General features: G+C 42.5%; 1 protein-coding gene across 4 annotated transcripts in view; it reads left to right on the forward strand.

Annotated features, from left to right (window-relative positions):
• LOC148025644 (PX domain-containing protein EREX-like) overlaps nucleotides 1-2,578 on the forward strand; it is a 103,494-nt gene extending 100,916 nt beyond the window's left edge. For all 4 annotated transcript variants that reach the window (XM_087692851.1, XM_087692853.1, XM_087692850.1 and 1 more), the window contains one exon: nucleotides 1,877-2,578. In XM_087692851.1, the coding sequence (XP_087548977.1) occupies nucleotides 1,877-2,149 (273 nt within the window). In that variant the 3' untranslated portion in view covers nucleotides 2,150-2,578. The remainder of the gene's footprint in view (nucleotides 1-1,876) is intronic.
• Nucleotides 2,579-14,554: the final 11,976 nt, after the last annotated feature.

A 14,554-nucleotide genomic window follows, 5' to 3' on the forward strand; every position in this document is an offset into this window, starting at 1 on the left:
TTAGCAAAGGTCTCCTTTTACCTGGTATATGAGCTGCAAAACATTCATTTCTAGTATTAAACTGTTGATGCTAGTTTCAAGGCACTTTGGGATATCGATGTGCAATTTTGGCAATTGTACATCTCAATTAAAAATTGGGTGTGCATGCCCATTTGCATCTCATCCTTTACCCTCTGAATTTCTCCTTTTATTGGATACATTATTTTGTCATTGTCACGTCCATGACATCTATTTCAGCTCTCACTTGGGCTTGCATTGCCTTCTTCATCAGCATTCATTTCCATTTTGCATCTGTGCAAGTCTTCTATCATTTTCACATGTAGTTATGTCTATATTTGCTCTTTTTTGTCTGCTGCCCATGCATGAATTGCCTGTTTTTCATCGTGCAATAATTCTACTTCCAGCATTTGTGCTCGTGTCTTTTTTCTTGTTCTTTCAGAGCACAACACGTGATCTTTTTTCCTCTTAAATAAAGAGACCTTTTCAGTGTTGAGTAGGAGTCGTTTCTCCCCCTTTCCTGCAATTTCATGAATCATGGTGTTATTTGTGTCTCCAGTGCCTGAGAGGCCTTACATCATCTGTCGGATTGGGTAGACAAGTGGAGGATATAATTCTTTTATGGTAGATTGTGCTGCATGAGAGAAAAAGAGAGCAGGTCATGGCAACCAATCATAGTTTGCAATCACAGTTGCATTCAGTGTTCATCGCTGCATCACTTTTCACATCTGCATTAACTGTTCATGCATCATGTTCATGACTGCATTTGCTTTTTGCAGATGAATTCATTGTTCCCAATTTCAACGCATTGCTTTTACAATTGCATTTAAGTGATCATGACTGCCTCCACGTCCTCCTCTTGCTTATGATGGAAGGGTTTTCACTCTTTCCTTTGCTGTAGCTTTTAATCTGTTGGAATTTTTAGTGTGAAGAATGGCTAAGCACTAGTCTGTTGGAGGATGTAGTGTTCAAGAATGGTGGAGTGCATCTCAGACTTAAGTGCTCACACTGTCTTTTGGAAAATCTCCCACCAAAGTGCTGCTTCATCCACATGATCCTTTTGTACGAAGAATCTTTAATCCCTGACGCAAGTTTGCTTGCTGTTGAACCGTTCTTCATCATTATTGCTTGTTCCTTGGAGACCCACTAAACATGCATCACACACACGCAGAGCCTGCCCACCCCCCCGCCTGCCCCCAGGCCCCCATGCATGCACGCACACATACACACATGCGGCGCTAAGTGAGAGATAACAGCCACCTTAACGATTGTGTGATGGGATGGTAGGACAGGCTCCATTCTACCTGAGGTGCACTGGCCTGGAAAAGTTGGCATATGAAGTAAATGAGTGCTCTTGTTCTCCATGGAACAATCCTCCATGCACACTTGGAGACAGAGGAGAGGAGGGATGGGGGGAAGATGTGGGGAGACCTACAGAACTGTAGTAAATGTCCTCTCACTTCTAGGTGCCCTTGAACCAGTGCCCAAAGGCTGGTTGAGATGATGCAAACTGCACTCCACATGCCTCTTGATGCTGCAGTGACCTCCCCCCGTGAAGTTGGGAGACCTTCAAGCATGAAGATCATTTGGTTTGTAGAGAATATTCTGTAGACAATGGACTTCTGCCTCCATGCATGCCACTTCCAATTGCAACACAATGAAATCTGCATCCATCCAAGTACCGTGTAAAGGGACGTTATGGCATGGTCAGTTTGTTATGCATGATGATGATAATAATGCAATATACGCCTCTGAAGTGATGTGCTTGCCAAAAGAGAGAATTTTGTTCCTACTGGTGTTATTTTGTAAGGTCTTCCTGTTTGATGATTGACATTCTTTTGGAGCCGGCAGCTTGTGACTTTGGCGAGTCTTTATGCAGGCACAGCTTCTTGCTGAAGAAAAAGATGATAACAGTTGGTCTCATTCAATTGAACCAACTAACATAGTAAATGAAGGTGATTCTTCACCAGATGAAAGGGATAATGAGCCATTAAGAAAGATGCTAACAGATATCTTCATCAGTAATGCACATCTGCATAAACTTGTTAACTCTCTGACACTAAGGTCTTTATCAACTGGGACAAAAGAGGAAAAGAAAGCTGAACTCAGTGAACCACCAGCAAGAAAAAGTGTTTTGACTAGATTCCTCTAGGGAATTGCATTTGGGAACCTGTGGCATGACATTGATTTTATTGAAGCTGTTGATTCTTCATCATAATAAACATTAGTCAGCTGAAGTTCAGGGCACTGATCAACAAGGGATGCAACAATTCATAGACGGAGATTTCAAGACAGAAGCAGCTAAGAAATATCAGCATCATTTATGCAGATAAACTCTTCAACTTGTGCAGGAAGAAAATGCTGAACTTATTACGTGATCCAAGCTTTGGTATTAATCATACAAGGCTCCCAAGTATGTACTAGGGGTGTGAAATGAAGTTAGTAAAATCTGCATTCTTGAAGGTAAATCAAAGCTGTGAAGTAACAGCACCACATTTTGTTAAATGAAAAGAACTGAAGAATTTCCTGAGCTTTGACAGTGTATGCTCAGAAATATCAAACCGATGTTTCTTGTCGCTTATATCCAATGCTGAGTTATGTGAAGTTCACTCTTTAAGTTTGATGTGCTGCCGTTGGAAGGTCCAAAATACCTGTAAAACCTTGTACAATATCAATTCTGCATACAAATTTTGTTGGTGTCAGAACAATGTTTGTTTATAAATTTAGACTATATCAGGATCTGGATGCTTGATATTTCTTTCCACCTGGCCCCCAGTGGGCAACCCAAATAACCAGATTGAATTGAATTTTTTGCATAAATTGGCCCATAAGTGACCTGTCTCTATATGAAGGAGAGATATTATCAAGGTTTCTCTACACCTCTTTTCTGATGGTAAAGATTATATACTAAGAAATAGAAGGATATAAATCTTATTTCAAAAGTTCAATGCCTAAAATGCTGTCTTAAAAACCAAAATAACCAGATATTAGATTAGTAGCCTCTTAAATCTAATAGAGCTACTCTCGCTAATATTAGTTTCTTAAATGATTTGGAGAACTAAATTTCTGAACACTGAAACCTGGTGACTATTTCACATCAAGAAGGTTGCATTGTACCGTAATGCAGTATTTCAAGACACCCTGATTGGAGCTGTTTAATTCCTAGTCAGGTCTGTGCCCCTCTGCTAGATCCACACCTAAAGGGGAACCTAGATATCTAAAGAATTCATCTTTCCAGCTGAGGTTTAAGAAATCTTGCAAAGAAACACTAATGAGATATTACTTCCAGTAGTTTTTAGTGAAAGTCTATAATCCACATAAAGTTGTAGCACTTGCAGAAGTTGTAGTTAATAGTTAATAGCTTTTAGAACATGAGAATAAAACAATCCTTGACAAAGGACTTTTTCGCCCTTGTATTTTAAGACCTCAGTGAACCTATATCTGCAAATTTCTTGAGCATACAAAATAAGAGATGGGTGCCAATGGCAGACAAGATGGGGTTCATAGGACAACTTTGCCTGACAGATATGCCAATTTTGAAGGGGGATAAAAGAGTTCCATCCATAAGCAATTGAGGAGTCAGCCAAGAAGATATCTTTGTATCAGAGCCTAGCTTCTCCATCAGAGTTCCATCTTATCTTGTCAAGTTGCAGGAAAACTATCTGCTCATTTCTACATCTGGTCTGTTGCTCAGCCACCTTTACTTTCAGGTGATTGTCCAATTAGAGATCTAACTTTTGTAAACCATAATGGTGTGGGTCAATATATATCTGGAGCAAAAAGTAAGAGTCTATTAGCCAGGGCCTTTAGTCAAAACTCAAAGTTTCCCATTAAGGATATAGATATCCAGTGGTTCACTATAGTGTACTGCATCTATTTGGGAACTAGCTTGATGATACCTCTGTTGATTGCATATTAGGACCATATTGACAGGGTGATATGCGCAGCTTGCAAACCAAGAAGTTAATGAGTCTTATATTTTTTTAATTGTGAAAAGTAAAAAACTCAAAAACAGTAGTCTTTTTTTTTTTTTTTTGAGAGTGTGTGTGTGAGCGAGATTAATGTCTACAAAAGGCTATACAATTGCAATCATGTCTCATCAAATAGTACAATAAAAGTATATCTAACAAGTGAATCAAATGTAAAGATCTATGTCAAGAGTATTGAATCAACTAAAACTAGAAGTGTGCAAGTAAACGTGGAAAATTGAAGATGTTAGTCGTTGCTTATCCTAAGATTCTCTTCATGATGTAGTTGCAGTTGCCCCAACATAAGCGGATTGAGGATGGGTGTCTTTTTTGGTGGGCAATGGTGGTTCATATTTGTTCATGGTGGGGATGGTTAGGTTTATTTCATTGCCCAAGGGGTTGGGGACATCTTGCTTGACATAAGGATATGGCTTGCTATAGGGTGATCCCATGTGAGGATGAACTCCTTAGGGTGGAGGCAATGGATGTCGGTGGAGAGGGAGCATTGGTGGTCACACTAGTGTGAGGAAGTTTGTGAGCACTCTGTCTTGGTGGATCTAGATGTATTGATCTCCTATTTCCCTATGGTGTCATAGCTTGAGCAGGAACAATCCTATGCACCCTTGGTCCTTGTACTCCATGGCTCTACATAATGGCTTGAAACCATCTCGAAACATGCAATTGTATCTCCTTCGATCTCAAAGTAGACATTGCGATGACATATATAATGCTCCTTTGACTCTACTCCTAGCCCATATAGCTGGCAAAATTGATCCTCTAGTAATGATACTCTCATATCCCCTTGTTTTTATCCATAGCTATTGTGATGGAGTATGGATTTGATCGAAGGCTATGTGAGGCATGTGTGCATGTATGACAGGTGTGTAAAGAATCCATCATGGGAGAGGTGCAAGAAGTGTGTCTAGGAGGGTGCCATCTTTGTGCCTAATTGTTGTAAAGTGCTCACCCAAGTTAGTGTCCAGTCTCAAACGACTCGGTTTAGTTCTAGGTGACTCAGTCCAAGCATAGGATAGTCAAGATTGTAGTAAAAAGGTGGAATTGCATCTATCCTCATCCCATGTAGGCTTAACCAAGTGAACATCCAGGCAATTCCAGTAACATGTATCTCCCTTTGTTTCTAGTTGCTTGGAGGACATGAGTGCTAGGCATGGGTATCACACTTGTGGGAGGTTCCATAGTCTTTGAAGGAACATAGCTACCTTGAAGAGGGCCTCTTTAACTAAAGGTGCAACACATAGCTTTGCTATGATAATCTCATGGGGTACTAATGGCTTACCACTAACCATACATGCTATCATCATCACCAATGGTCTCTCCATGGTTGTCATCCATCATAGAAGTCTCTCCGATCTTTCTTACCTTGTAATCCTCTTCTCATGTGGTAAAGGCTAGGCCCTTAAATCTTTGCTCTATAAAGAATTTTGTGGTGACGAATGTAAAGAAGCATTTTCGTGACCAGTGTATCAAAATGTCATAGTTTGGTGCATGGTTATTGCTTAGCTCATGCTCAAGAATGGAGCCATAGATCTTTGCTAGGTAGTGACCAATCATTATGGTTCTGTAGTTGCTAGGGACCATGGTGTCCACTCATAAAAAGTGGTGCAATGGCATGGTGTGTCCAACTATTTGGGAATCCCTCATATACATATATGACACTATGAAACGTGTACCAAAAGTGGGGTCATTGTATCACGTGCATGTAGAAAGTGTTTAACTAGTAAACCATCATGATCATAGGATCTCATTGTCTACAATCTATCAATGGCATCTTTACCATTCTGCGTGTGAAAAAAATGCTACTTACAAGCCTACATGTCAATATGTGGGGTGTTTGTGGCTTTCCTCATACATAGTAAATAGCTCTAGCTTAGTCATGTCGTGTCATCGGCATAGTGATTGGAGTGGATGGTGCTCTCTCTCAAAAGAGCATTCTTGCCTTTCTAGTCTACAAATTCCAACTGAGACCTACATATCTAATCTAGCACATGTATCTTGGCACTTCTCATCATACCATTTGTTTTGAGGGATCATATTATGTGGAGGCTTTCCCTGTGATACCTTGCTATATGGGAATGTATATTGCTAATGAGGTATGCAATGTATCTACTAACATGCTTTGTGAGCACTTCTAGAGAATTATGGGAGTCCATGTTCCACGATATCTCATATATTGCATCGCTATATACATTCTTTGTGTTTGGCATAAAGTGGTACCTTGGATGTTTGGGATGTTGGGAGTTGGGTGGGTATGGTTTGTCTTTCATGTAACCACAAGATATAGAGAATGTGTGATATTCATAGCCAAAGAGACAAACCATTATACGAGGCTAGTCCGTGAGAGCACTTTCCAATGCAAGAAAATGTGTCATGTATTCTCAGCTCAAAATCATTAATTATCAGCTCAAGATACATGGGTTCTTCCGTGTCATAGAAAGAAATTTATTCATTACCTGTGTGTATATTGAAGTCAATGGCCAAAAGTATGTCTATGAGACCAAAAAACCTCACAATGTCCTCACATAATGGCATGTGTGGTGAACCATCTTGTTATGCATAACTTGAGTATATTGATGGCAAAATAACACACTACAATGTATACATTTTAGGTTTGTTAGTGATTAGTTTGATCCATATATAGTGTGCATTTACATTTCTATGCACCAAGTGAATCATATATATATATCCTTTTGGGGCAATATATTGATTCCCATCTATGGTTACAGACCTCTATTAGCCTTCTTGTTGTGCATTGGTGACAAAGGAATGTGTCCTCAAAGCACCATGCATCCAACCTTCAAGATCCATTGCATTTTTAGAATGTTATCTTTAGGTCTTTAAGGTCTCAAAGGTCACACATCTTCATGTAGCCTTGTGTTTAGTGAGGATTACCTTCCCATCTCTATATAATACCCATTTTCCCACCTTTCATGCCTCACACACTCATGGCATACGCTTTTTTCTATGTTCCACCTATGCAAGTGTCAAGTCCTTCATCTAGGTAAATTTTCTCCCTTTCAAGGGTTGTTCTCTTAGATAAAAATGTATTTTTCTTTTCCAAATCAAAGAAGAGTTTCAAGATAAAAGCTCAAGTTGTAGTATTTTCATTGAACACTCTCCATCATGCATAATAGGCATCTCAAGTAGTATCCCCGTTGTTCCTTTTTCCTCCCAACCCACCATTGACCCAAACATGCAAAAGCTCTTGGCCTTCTTTTGGCTTCCTCTACCAAGGTTGCATCTTGCTTGTCGGTGCATTCTTTTGCTTTTCACTACATTAATCCACTTGGCATTCACTTCTACCTCCACTTTTGTCATTTTGGTTACTTCAAAAAAAGGTTTTTTATGTCATTTTCAATACATAACTTTAGTTGCTTGGTTTAATTTTTTACTTCCGTGTCATTTCTTGACATTCTTCTTGCATGTAATCAATTCTATCTTGATTTTCCTAATTAAGATAGACTTTATCCTTCTTAATGTATCCTAATTCTTCTAATTATCTTAATTTTTCTAATTTCTTAAGTTATCCTTCTTTTGCAAGTTATGCATCTAGAACTTTTTGCATCTCTTCTCTTAGTTTGGCATGCCATTTGATTGTGCAACTTCGATTTTAGCTCGTAGTTGCACTTGCATTTCACTTTTTAGCATCATGTAGATCTCAATTTGTTTTTTCTACATCTCAAATACAATCCCTTCTATAATATTCTTGCACTAATTGCACCTCAACTTATACCAATCTATACATTTCTTTGTACATTGCTTTCATTTATTAATTTGGACACTTTATGCACCTCCTAGACATTTGGATAAACCACAACAAAAGACAAACCCAAATGTGCCATATAATCCTCCTATTTTCCACCCCGAGAGTAGCCACAACACTACCAGCAATTCCAACTAAAATGAATTTTCCTCTAGACGATCCTCTACAAGATGCAAACAAACCTTTTGAAGAACAAGCTGCCAAGAATAATTCAAATGATTCACTAAAAGAGAGAGAGGATGTGGAAAAGTGGGCATTAGAATTTAGGACATGCCACCATGATGCCTATATATTGGTGTTACCATGTACAAGACCTTGATCTTCTCGGAAGAAGTGGTCTATACAGACCAAAGGATGACGATCAGTAAACATTGCTTTGAAGAGTGACCAAGTAAGGGCCACCATATGGGTCTATGCATCCAAGTTTGCCCCACCACCCATGCTCTTTAGGGCGTAGGTATTACTCCAAGAAATCCAAGAGATACCTGCATGTAAAGAGTCCTTTTTCCACCCATGCTCTTTGGGGTGTAGACATGGCTCCAAGGAATACAAGAGATATGTATATGCAAGGAGTTCCTTTTCCACAACATAAAATGGATGTGCTTGGTAAGAGCATTCAAGGAAGCATTGTTCTGAGGTAGAAGTGGTAAAAAGTAGGTAAGTGTGGGTAGCATGATGGCTTGTGCTACTTTGAGGCATACACGAAAGGGCCAAGCATGTGTTTCCTTGTTAATCGTCAAACGAATAAGGTGGAAAATCTGGAAAAGCTAGAGCAAAAGACGAAGGCCAAGGCAAAGTGAAACGGAAGACGAAGGCGCACCAAGAAAAATCTAGGAACACGAGAAGCTCAGAAAAGTCCTAAATAAGGAAAAAGGCGCATAAGGAAAAGCGCAAGTCAATACTTTTGTAAAAGAGTGCAAGCGCATCGTGATTTGATTTAAGGAGCGTCGGGCTCTCACCCGTGCAATTTGTAAATATAGGCGGGCGGTGGAAAGGAAGCTAGGAAGATAGAAGGACAATGGGACAAAGGGCCTAGGCCATAGCCGACCATGTAAAAAAGGGGATAAGGGGATGACCACCCAAAAGGGATTTAGGGTTTTGTATATAAAGTTGAAAAGTGAATGAGAATCTCATTCTTGTGTGTGGCGAAAAGTGGGTCTCCTCTTCTTCTTCTTCTTCTTCTTCTTCTTGCTTGCTTGAGCTTGTGCTTGAGAGAGGGAGTGTGAGAGTGTGAGGGAGTGAGTGGGTGAGGGTGAGGGACTAGAGAGGAGAAGCTCTCAATCTTCTCCTCTCAATCTTCTCCTCTCTTCTTCTCTTCCCTTCTCTTCTCTTGTCTTGCTCGCGGTGATGGAGCTTGGAGCGTGGAGCTTGAGGATGGAGCTTGCTTGAGGCTTGCACTTGGATCGTGGAGCTACCGGAGTGCGCGGGAGAGGAGGTAACTCGATTGGCATGGAGGTAAGCTCACTACACCTGTAGATATGGATGGCATGTCAGCTATGTGAGAGGTAGCCATTAGTGCTCGGCTTGGAACACTTGAAACAATAAGCGGTCCATGGGTCTTGGTAGTTGAGCGGAAGCTTTCACATTTTGGTTCCGTTGCCGGGACAAACGGATTCAAGCCTTGAGTGCTTGCGCGCTTCGAATCGAGCATTGAAGTAGGGGTTTTCCCCGAACCGGTGATTGAGGTAGATAGGCAGGAAGCGAGGGAGTTTGAAGAGGTATTTGATCTCCTTAGCAAGTAGGTTTTTGTTGTTTTGGACTTGGGAAAGTATGATGGAGTAGTGTAGGTATTTTCCTTATGATTTTTTCTTGCATTTAGAAAGGATATGAGAAAAATATTGGAGCAAACAATAGGGTTTTCTGTTGCTGTATAACAAGCTAAAACAGGGAAAAGAAGGGCAAAAAATGATATTTTGGGTTAAATGTTAGTGAGGGGAGCAAGATTAAGGTGAGTGCAGGCCTGGACAGGGTGATAAGGGGCCAGGAGTGGCAAGAAAGGCCACATTGTGCATTGCAGGGTTTCAAGAGAGCAAGAGAGAGGGAGAAAGCTTTGTCGCGTAGATCCGCTTTGATCTGGCTATCCGGGAGTTATTTGCCTAGCCTAGTTGATTTTGCACCTTCCCCTACATGAGTAGGTTGGATTTTGCACCTTCCCCTACATGAGTAGGTTGGATCTGGAGCTGCTCGACCAGGGGGAAGGCCTCTAATGCTCAGCGCGGCGAATTTCGTGAAGTCTGGTGAAAAAATGCACCGCGCTCCGATGTGTCTGAGTGACGGCGATTCTGGGCCGAGTCCCAGAATCGGCCCTCAAACTGCTCGGCCATTTGGCCCTCGGCCCACTACCACTCGGATCACTTGACTCGTCCCACTCAACTCGGACACCCACCGCTCGGCCCGTCCGAATTGATCATTCGGACCAACTTCAAATTCGGCCTCGACCCACCTGACTCGTCCCTCGGCCCACTCAGCCCACGGACAACTAGACTCGAACTGGCTGAATTTGACATTCGGACCAGTTACATTCGGCTCTTTCTACTCGGCCCTCGGATGAGCCGAATTGGGCACTCGGCCCCTGCAATTCGGACCTGTTGGGTCGAATTTAGATTTTTTTTTCAAATTTTAACTTGAAGACAGTGAAACTGACCGAGAGACCATATAGAGCCGAAACCATATCATAGATCGATCATTGGGCTGAAACTTAGAGCAAGTAGTTCAAAATTTGGCTATAAACGGTCTTTCAAATCACGTATGGCATTTACCGTAACAGCCATGCGGGGGCCGAGGGGGGACTGTTCCCCCCCTCGCCCCCCCCCCCCCCCCCCCCTCCCTCGAGTAGGTTGGAGAGAAAATGCACGCCGTGACATGTCCCCCAAAATAGACCCTAGTGTAGTAATGGCTCTATATGAGCATGGATTCTCACTTGCAAAAGAGCAACCAAAAGCCCATACCTGAATAGAGACAAACAGAGACCCTAGAACCTCAATGGGCCAATCTAGCCAACAAGGGCAAAAAGGCCACACTGCAAAAACACATACGTGTTGCATTTGGACTGCATCTAGTCAAAGTGGAAAGCAACAACATCAAGCTATAATAGCGAGAATGACTAGATACGACAATCCTGACGATAGATGCTCCTTGAATAGCACTACACAGACGATCGAAGACATCAGTGGAGAATCCACATCTGGTCGTGCAGTTGGGGACCCAAGGGCATTTGTTAGAAGGCTTAGCTTTATAAGCCAAGACCCAGAAGATGAAGACATAGTACTGCCTCCTCATCTGAGGGTCAAACTCACCGCGAAAAGAGAGCATACTATCGATGCTCTGATTGATGAAGGAGCAAATTTTAATATCTTGACCTATGAATCATGGATCCTACTAGGCCAACCAGAGCTCACACCGACTAATGCAACTCTTAGCCCTTACAGGGAACACCCAGAAGCACTCATAGGAAAGTGCAAAATCCTCGCGACAATTGAAACTGAAAGCTTGCCTATCCTATTTCATGTTCCTCCAAATAGTGCTAATTACGGTAAGGAAACCCTCCTAGGAAGACCCTTCAAAAGGGCGACCAAGTGTGAGGCCGACTATGTAGTAGAGGATACACCTGGCACTACCAGGTGTGAGGATAGTCATGACCTTTAGCAAGGGTGACCTCATCGAACCTCGAGGGAAAGGCAAGGAAGGTGCTGACATAACAGTCAAGCCTGCTAACAAGAGCAAGGACTTGTTTGAAGAGTTGATACAAGCACATGTCAAACAACGAGAACCAGTGAGTGAGGCCATGCCTGAAACAATAAGGTCAAGAGACAATGCCAAGGATGGGCTTTGGACTTATAAATATCGTAGAAGACCCCAAAAGAAGCCCAAGCCTTATAGACGAAGGCATCGATGGAGAGCCAATACAACGCTGAGATGGATATCCAAAGCGTTGCTACGTGCTCAAGGGTATTATGCAGGTAACCGATGGATTTGGGTACCAAAACCCCCTGCTAAACCACCTCTATCAGCTGAAGGCCAAATTGCATCAAAAGCAACGAAGCACAGGAGGAAATCTAAGAGAAACTCCAGGTCTCGAGGCAAGAAACCAAACATGAGTGTTCAAAAGAAAGAGCCTCATCCTAGCATGCTTAATAAGCAGATGTCATATGTAACCATTGAGTGTGCACAAAGACCACTAGTGCTCAAGGAGCTTTTAACTTCCCAAGAGGATAATGAGCACTAGAGGCACAACACTGCTCAACAAAGAAAATGGCACAATCATCTAATTGCCTTGAGCAAATCATTCAGCCAGTGTCAAGTCTACCTAAGAGTCCCAGATCTCCCAAATAGACACAGGAAGCACAACAACAGTCGTCGAGGGTGGCTGCTCAATCCCAATCTCTATCTCCATCTAAGCTTCCAAATGTCCAAGAGGTGGGACATGACACCAACCATAGCTCTCGGCCCAAGGATATGCCTATGCAACCTAATGTGACTAGATCAACTCATACTCGATCTACACAGGTGAATGCTCAAAGGGCAACAAAAGACACGACCACTTCCGATCGCCCTAGGGACTTGACACCGCAATCCACCAAGAGTAGCCAGCCCACTGGACTAGCCACTACTACTTCCAATCAGGGATCACAGCAGTCACAGCCCTCGGCCGTGACAATGAACCTTGCAGAACGTGTCCTTAGCAGTTCACCTGTGAAGGAGGTGCCGCAACCAGCATCCTTGACAAATCCAACACTTCCAAAGTGCTTAAAGCCTAGGCTGGAGGAGTTAAATAGAAGGGAATTGGCTGAAGAGCTAGACTCTCCAAAAAGAGAGACACATACCCTCACAACCTAGCGAGGCTATTTAGCAGGCCACGGCTATGCCCCATGAGCACACACTAGAGAAAGACAATGCTGAGGCCCAGCCAAGCACATCAACGACTGGCCTAGTTCAAGGTCCCAAATCTTCAAGGGATACACCTTGATTGCCTAAGAAAAAGAAGAGAAAAGAAAGAAAACAACAACGGCAGTTGCAAGTGGTTGTAGACCCCAAGAAAATTGAAACCAAGAGTGTTGAAGAGCTAAGGAATAAAGCATTGAGACCATCCAACAATGAACCCATTGATGTCTCTCCTAATAGTGATGAAACCTCAAACACATCTGTGTGCTCTGAAAAATCAAAGCAGCCGTTACCATCAATGGTTGCTTTCAACACTCAATCCACTGATAATAAGACTAACATTGACTAATCAAGAGTGGATACAACGCTGTCACAACACGGTGACAAATTTATACCAGTCACATCCGAGGAGAACCATGACGCAATAACAAAGCCTCAGGAAAAACATGGAAACTTCGAGAGCATAAGAAATCCTAGCGTTGACCAATCTTGCTCATTTAGGGCTGAGTCTCCAACTATGCTAAAGCCTAGGCAAACTCCTAGAACCTTGCATGAGATAGCAACCGAGCAAGCCCTCATTGAACATAGAAGTGTCGCATAATGCTTAACTGAGTTGGATGCTAAGCTCAAGGTGTTCGCACGTGTCTACATTCTTGCGGACATGGGCACATTCCCTAAGGAGCAGCTTGGAGAATACTTGCCATTTTCCCTATCCTTGGGAAGAGCAAGAACATCTTAACGAGCACTATGATAGGCTTCTGCATGAACGCATGCGAGTCACCTCTGACGAGGAATCCAATGAATTACGCTTAACTGTAACATTCAATGTGCTCTGCCAACCAAATCTCTTAGAGATAGAGCAACTAAAGCGCCAATCAGAGGGTCAAAGTCAATTTGAACAACGTTGGTGTGAAAACCATGTTGCAATGGCCGAACTAGGAGCCTAGATCATGACAGTTTCAGAGGAGAGAATGGCCAAATGGAGGTCTCAAAGAGACCCAACCTATGTGGCGCCAACTTCCTTTCAAGTGCTAACTGCCATTCGGGGTATGGACTTAGCTGGAACTAGCCAAGAGAACTCTTTGGCTGATAAGGTTCTCACTGAGAAGGAGCTACATGTTGCAAGTAGACTCGGACAAGGTACCATGATACTTGACATTGCAAATAACCTGATGTTATTAAGAAGGCTACCACGAGTACTGGATGCATGTGCTATACTCTAGTACAATCCGATTTCTACAATTGGTTTTTATCCTCGTGAAGTGACATGGATTCGTAAATATACATATAAATAAACAATGACTTTTGTGACCCTGTATAGATAAGATCAACACACACAAGCAATGATAGTCAAGTGCAAGGAGAAGAGTTAAGTTTGATAGGTTGAGCTCCTTCGGTCCTCCTCTCACCACACATTGAGTAGTCGTGTGACCATTCCCGCCTCTAGGAGGAGAGCATGCAACCCTCATTATCACCATACGAACCTCTAACCAACATCTCTGATGGTGTAGATGGGGCACCATCCCTTTCTATACACCTTTTCTCTTTTTTGGTCTATCCTTCTAGGGATGAGCCCTGCTCCACTCCATGTCAACCAATCCACACAACTTACCATAAGCCAAGATCTGCTAATGGATGGAGGTGAAACAGACATCATCATGGGGGCCATCCCTCTACAACAAACACTGCATGCCTCACCTCTCCCCTCCTCATCATATGCGCTTGATAACCCACTATATAATCCCTTCCATGCAAATAGTTTTATAATGCCTCAAGGCCTAATCCTTGGTTCGCATTTTGCATGTCCCCCTATGGTAGCTGACATGGAGCACCCAGTGCAGCTGGCTTGCAAGGATGCTATCTGCCGTCCAAGGGAGCATGCAGCACAAGCTCCTTTGCTAGGACGCTACGTATCTACCCTTAAAAG

Source organism: Lygodium microphyllum, chromosome 14 (assembly GCF_053477565.2).
Source record: "Lygodium microphyllum isolate KBCC chromosome 14, Lygodium_microphyllum_v1.1.10, whole genome shotgun sequence".
Classification (NCBI taxonomy): Eukaryota; Viridiplantae; Streptophyta; class Polypodiopsida; order Schizaeales; family Lygodiaceae; genus Lygodium; species Lygodium microphyllum.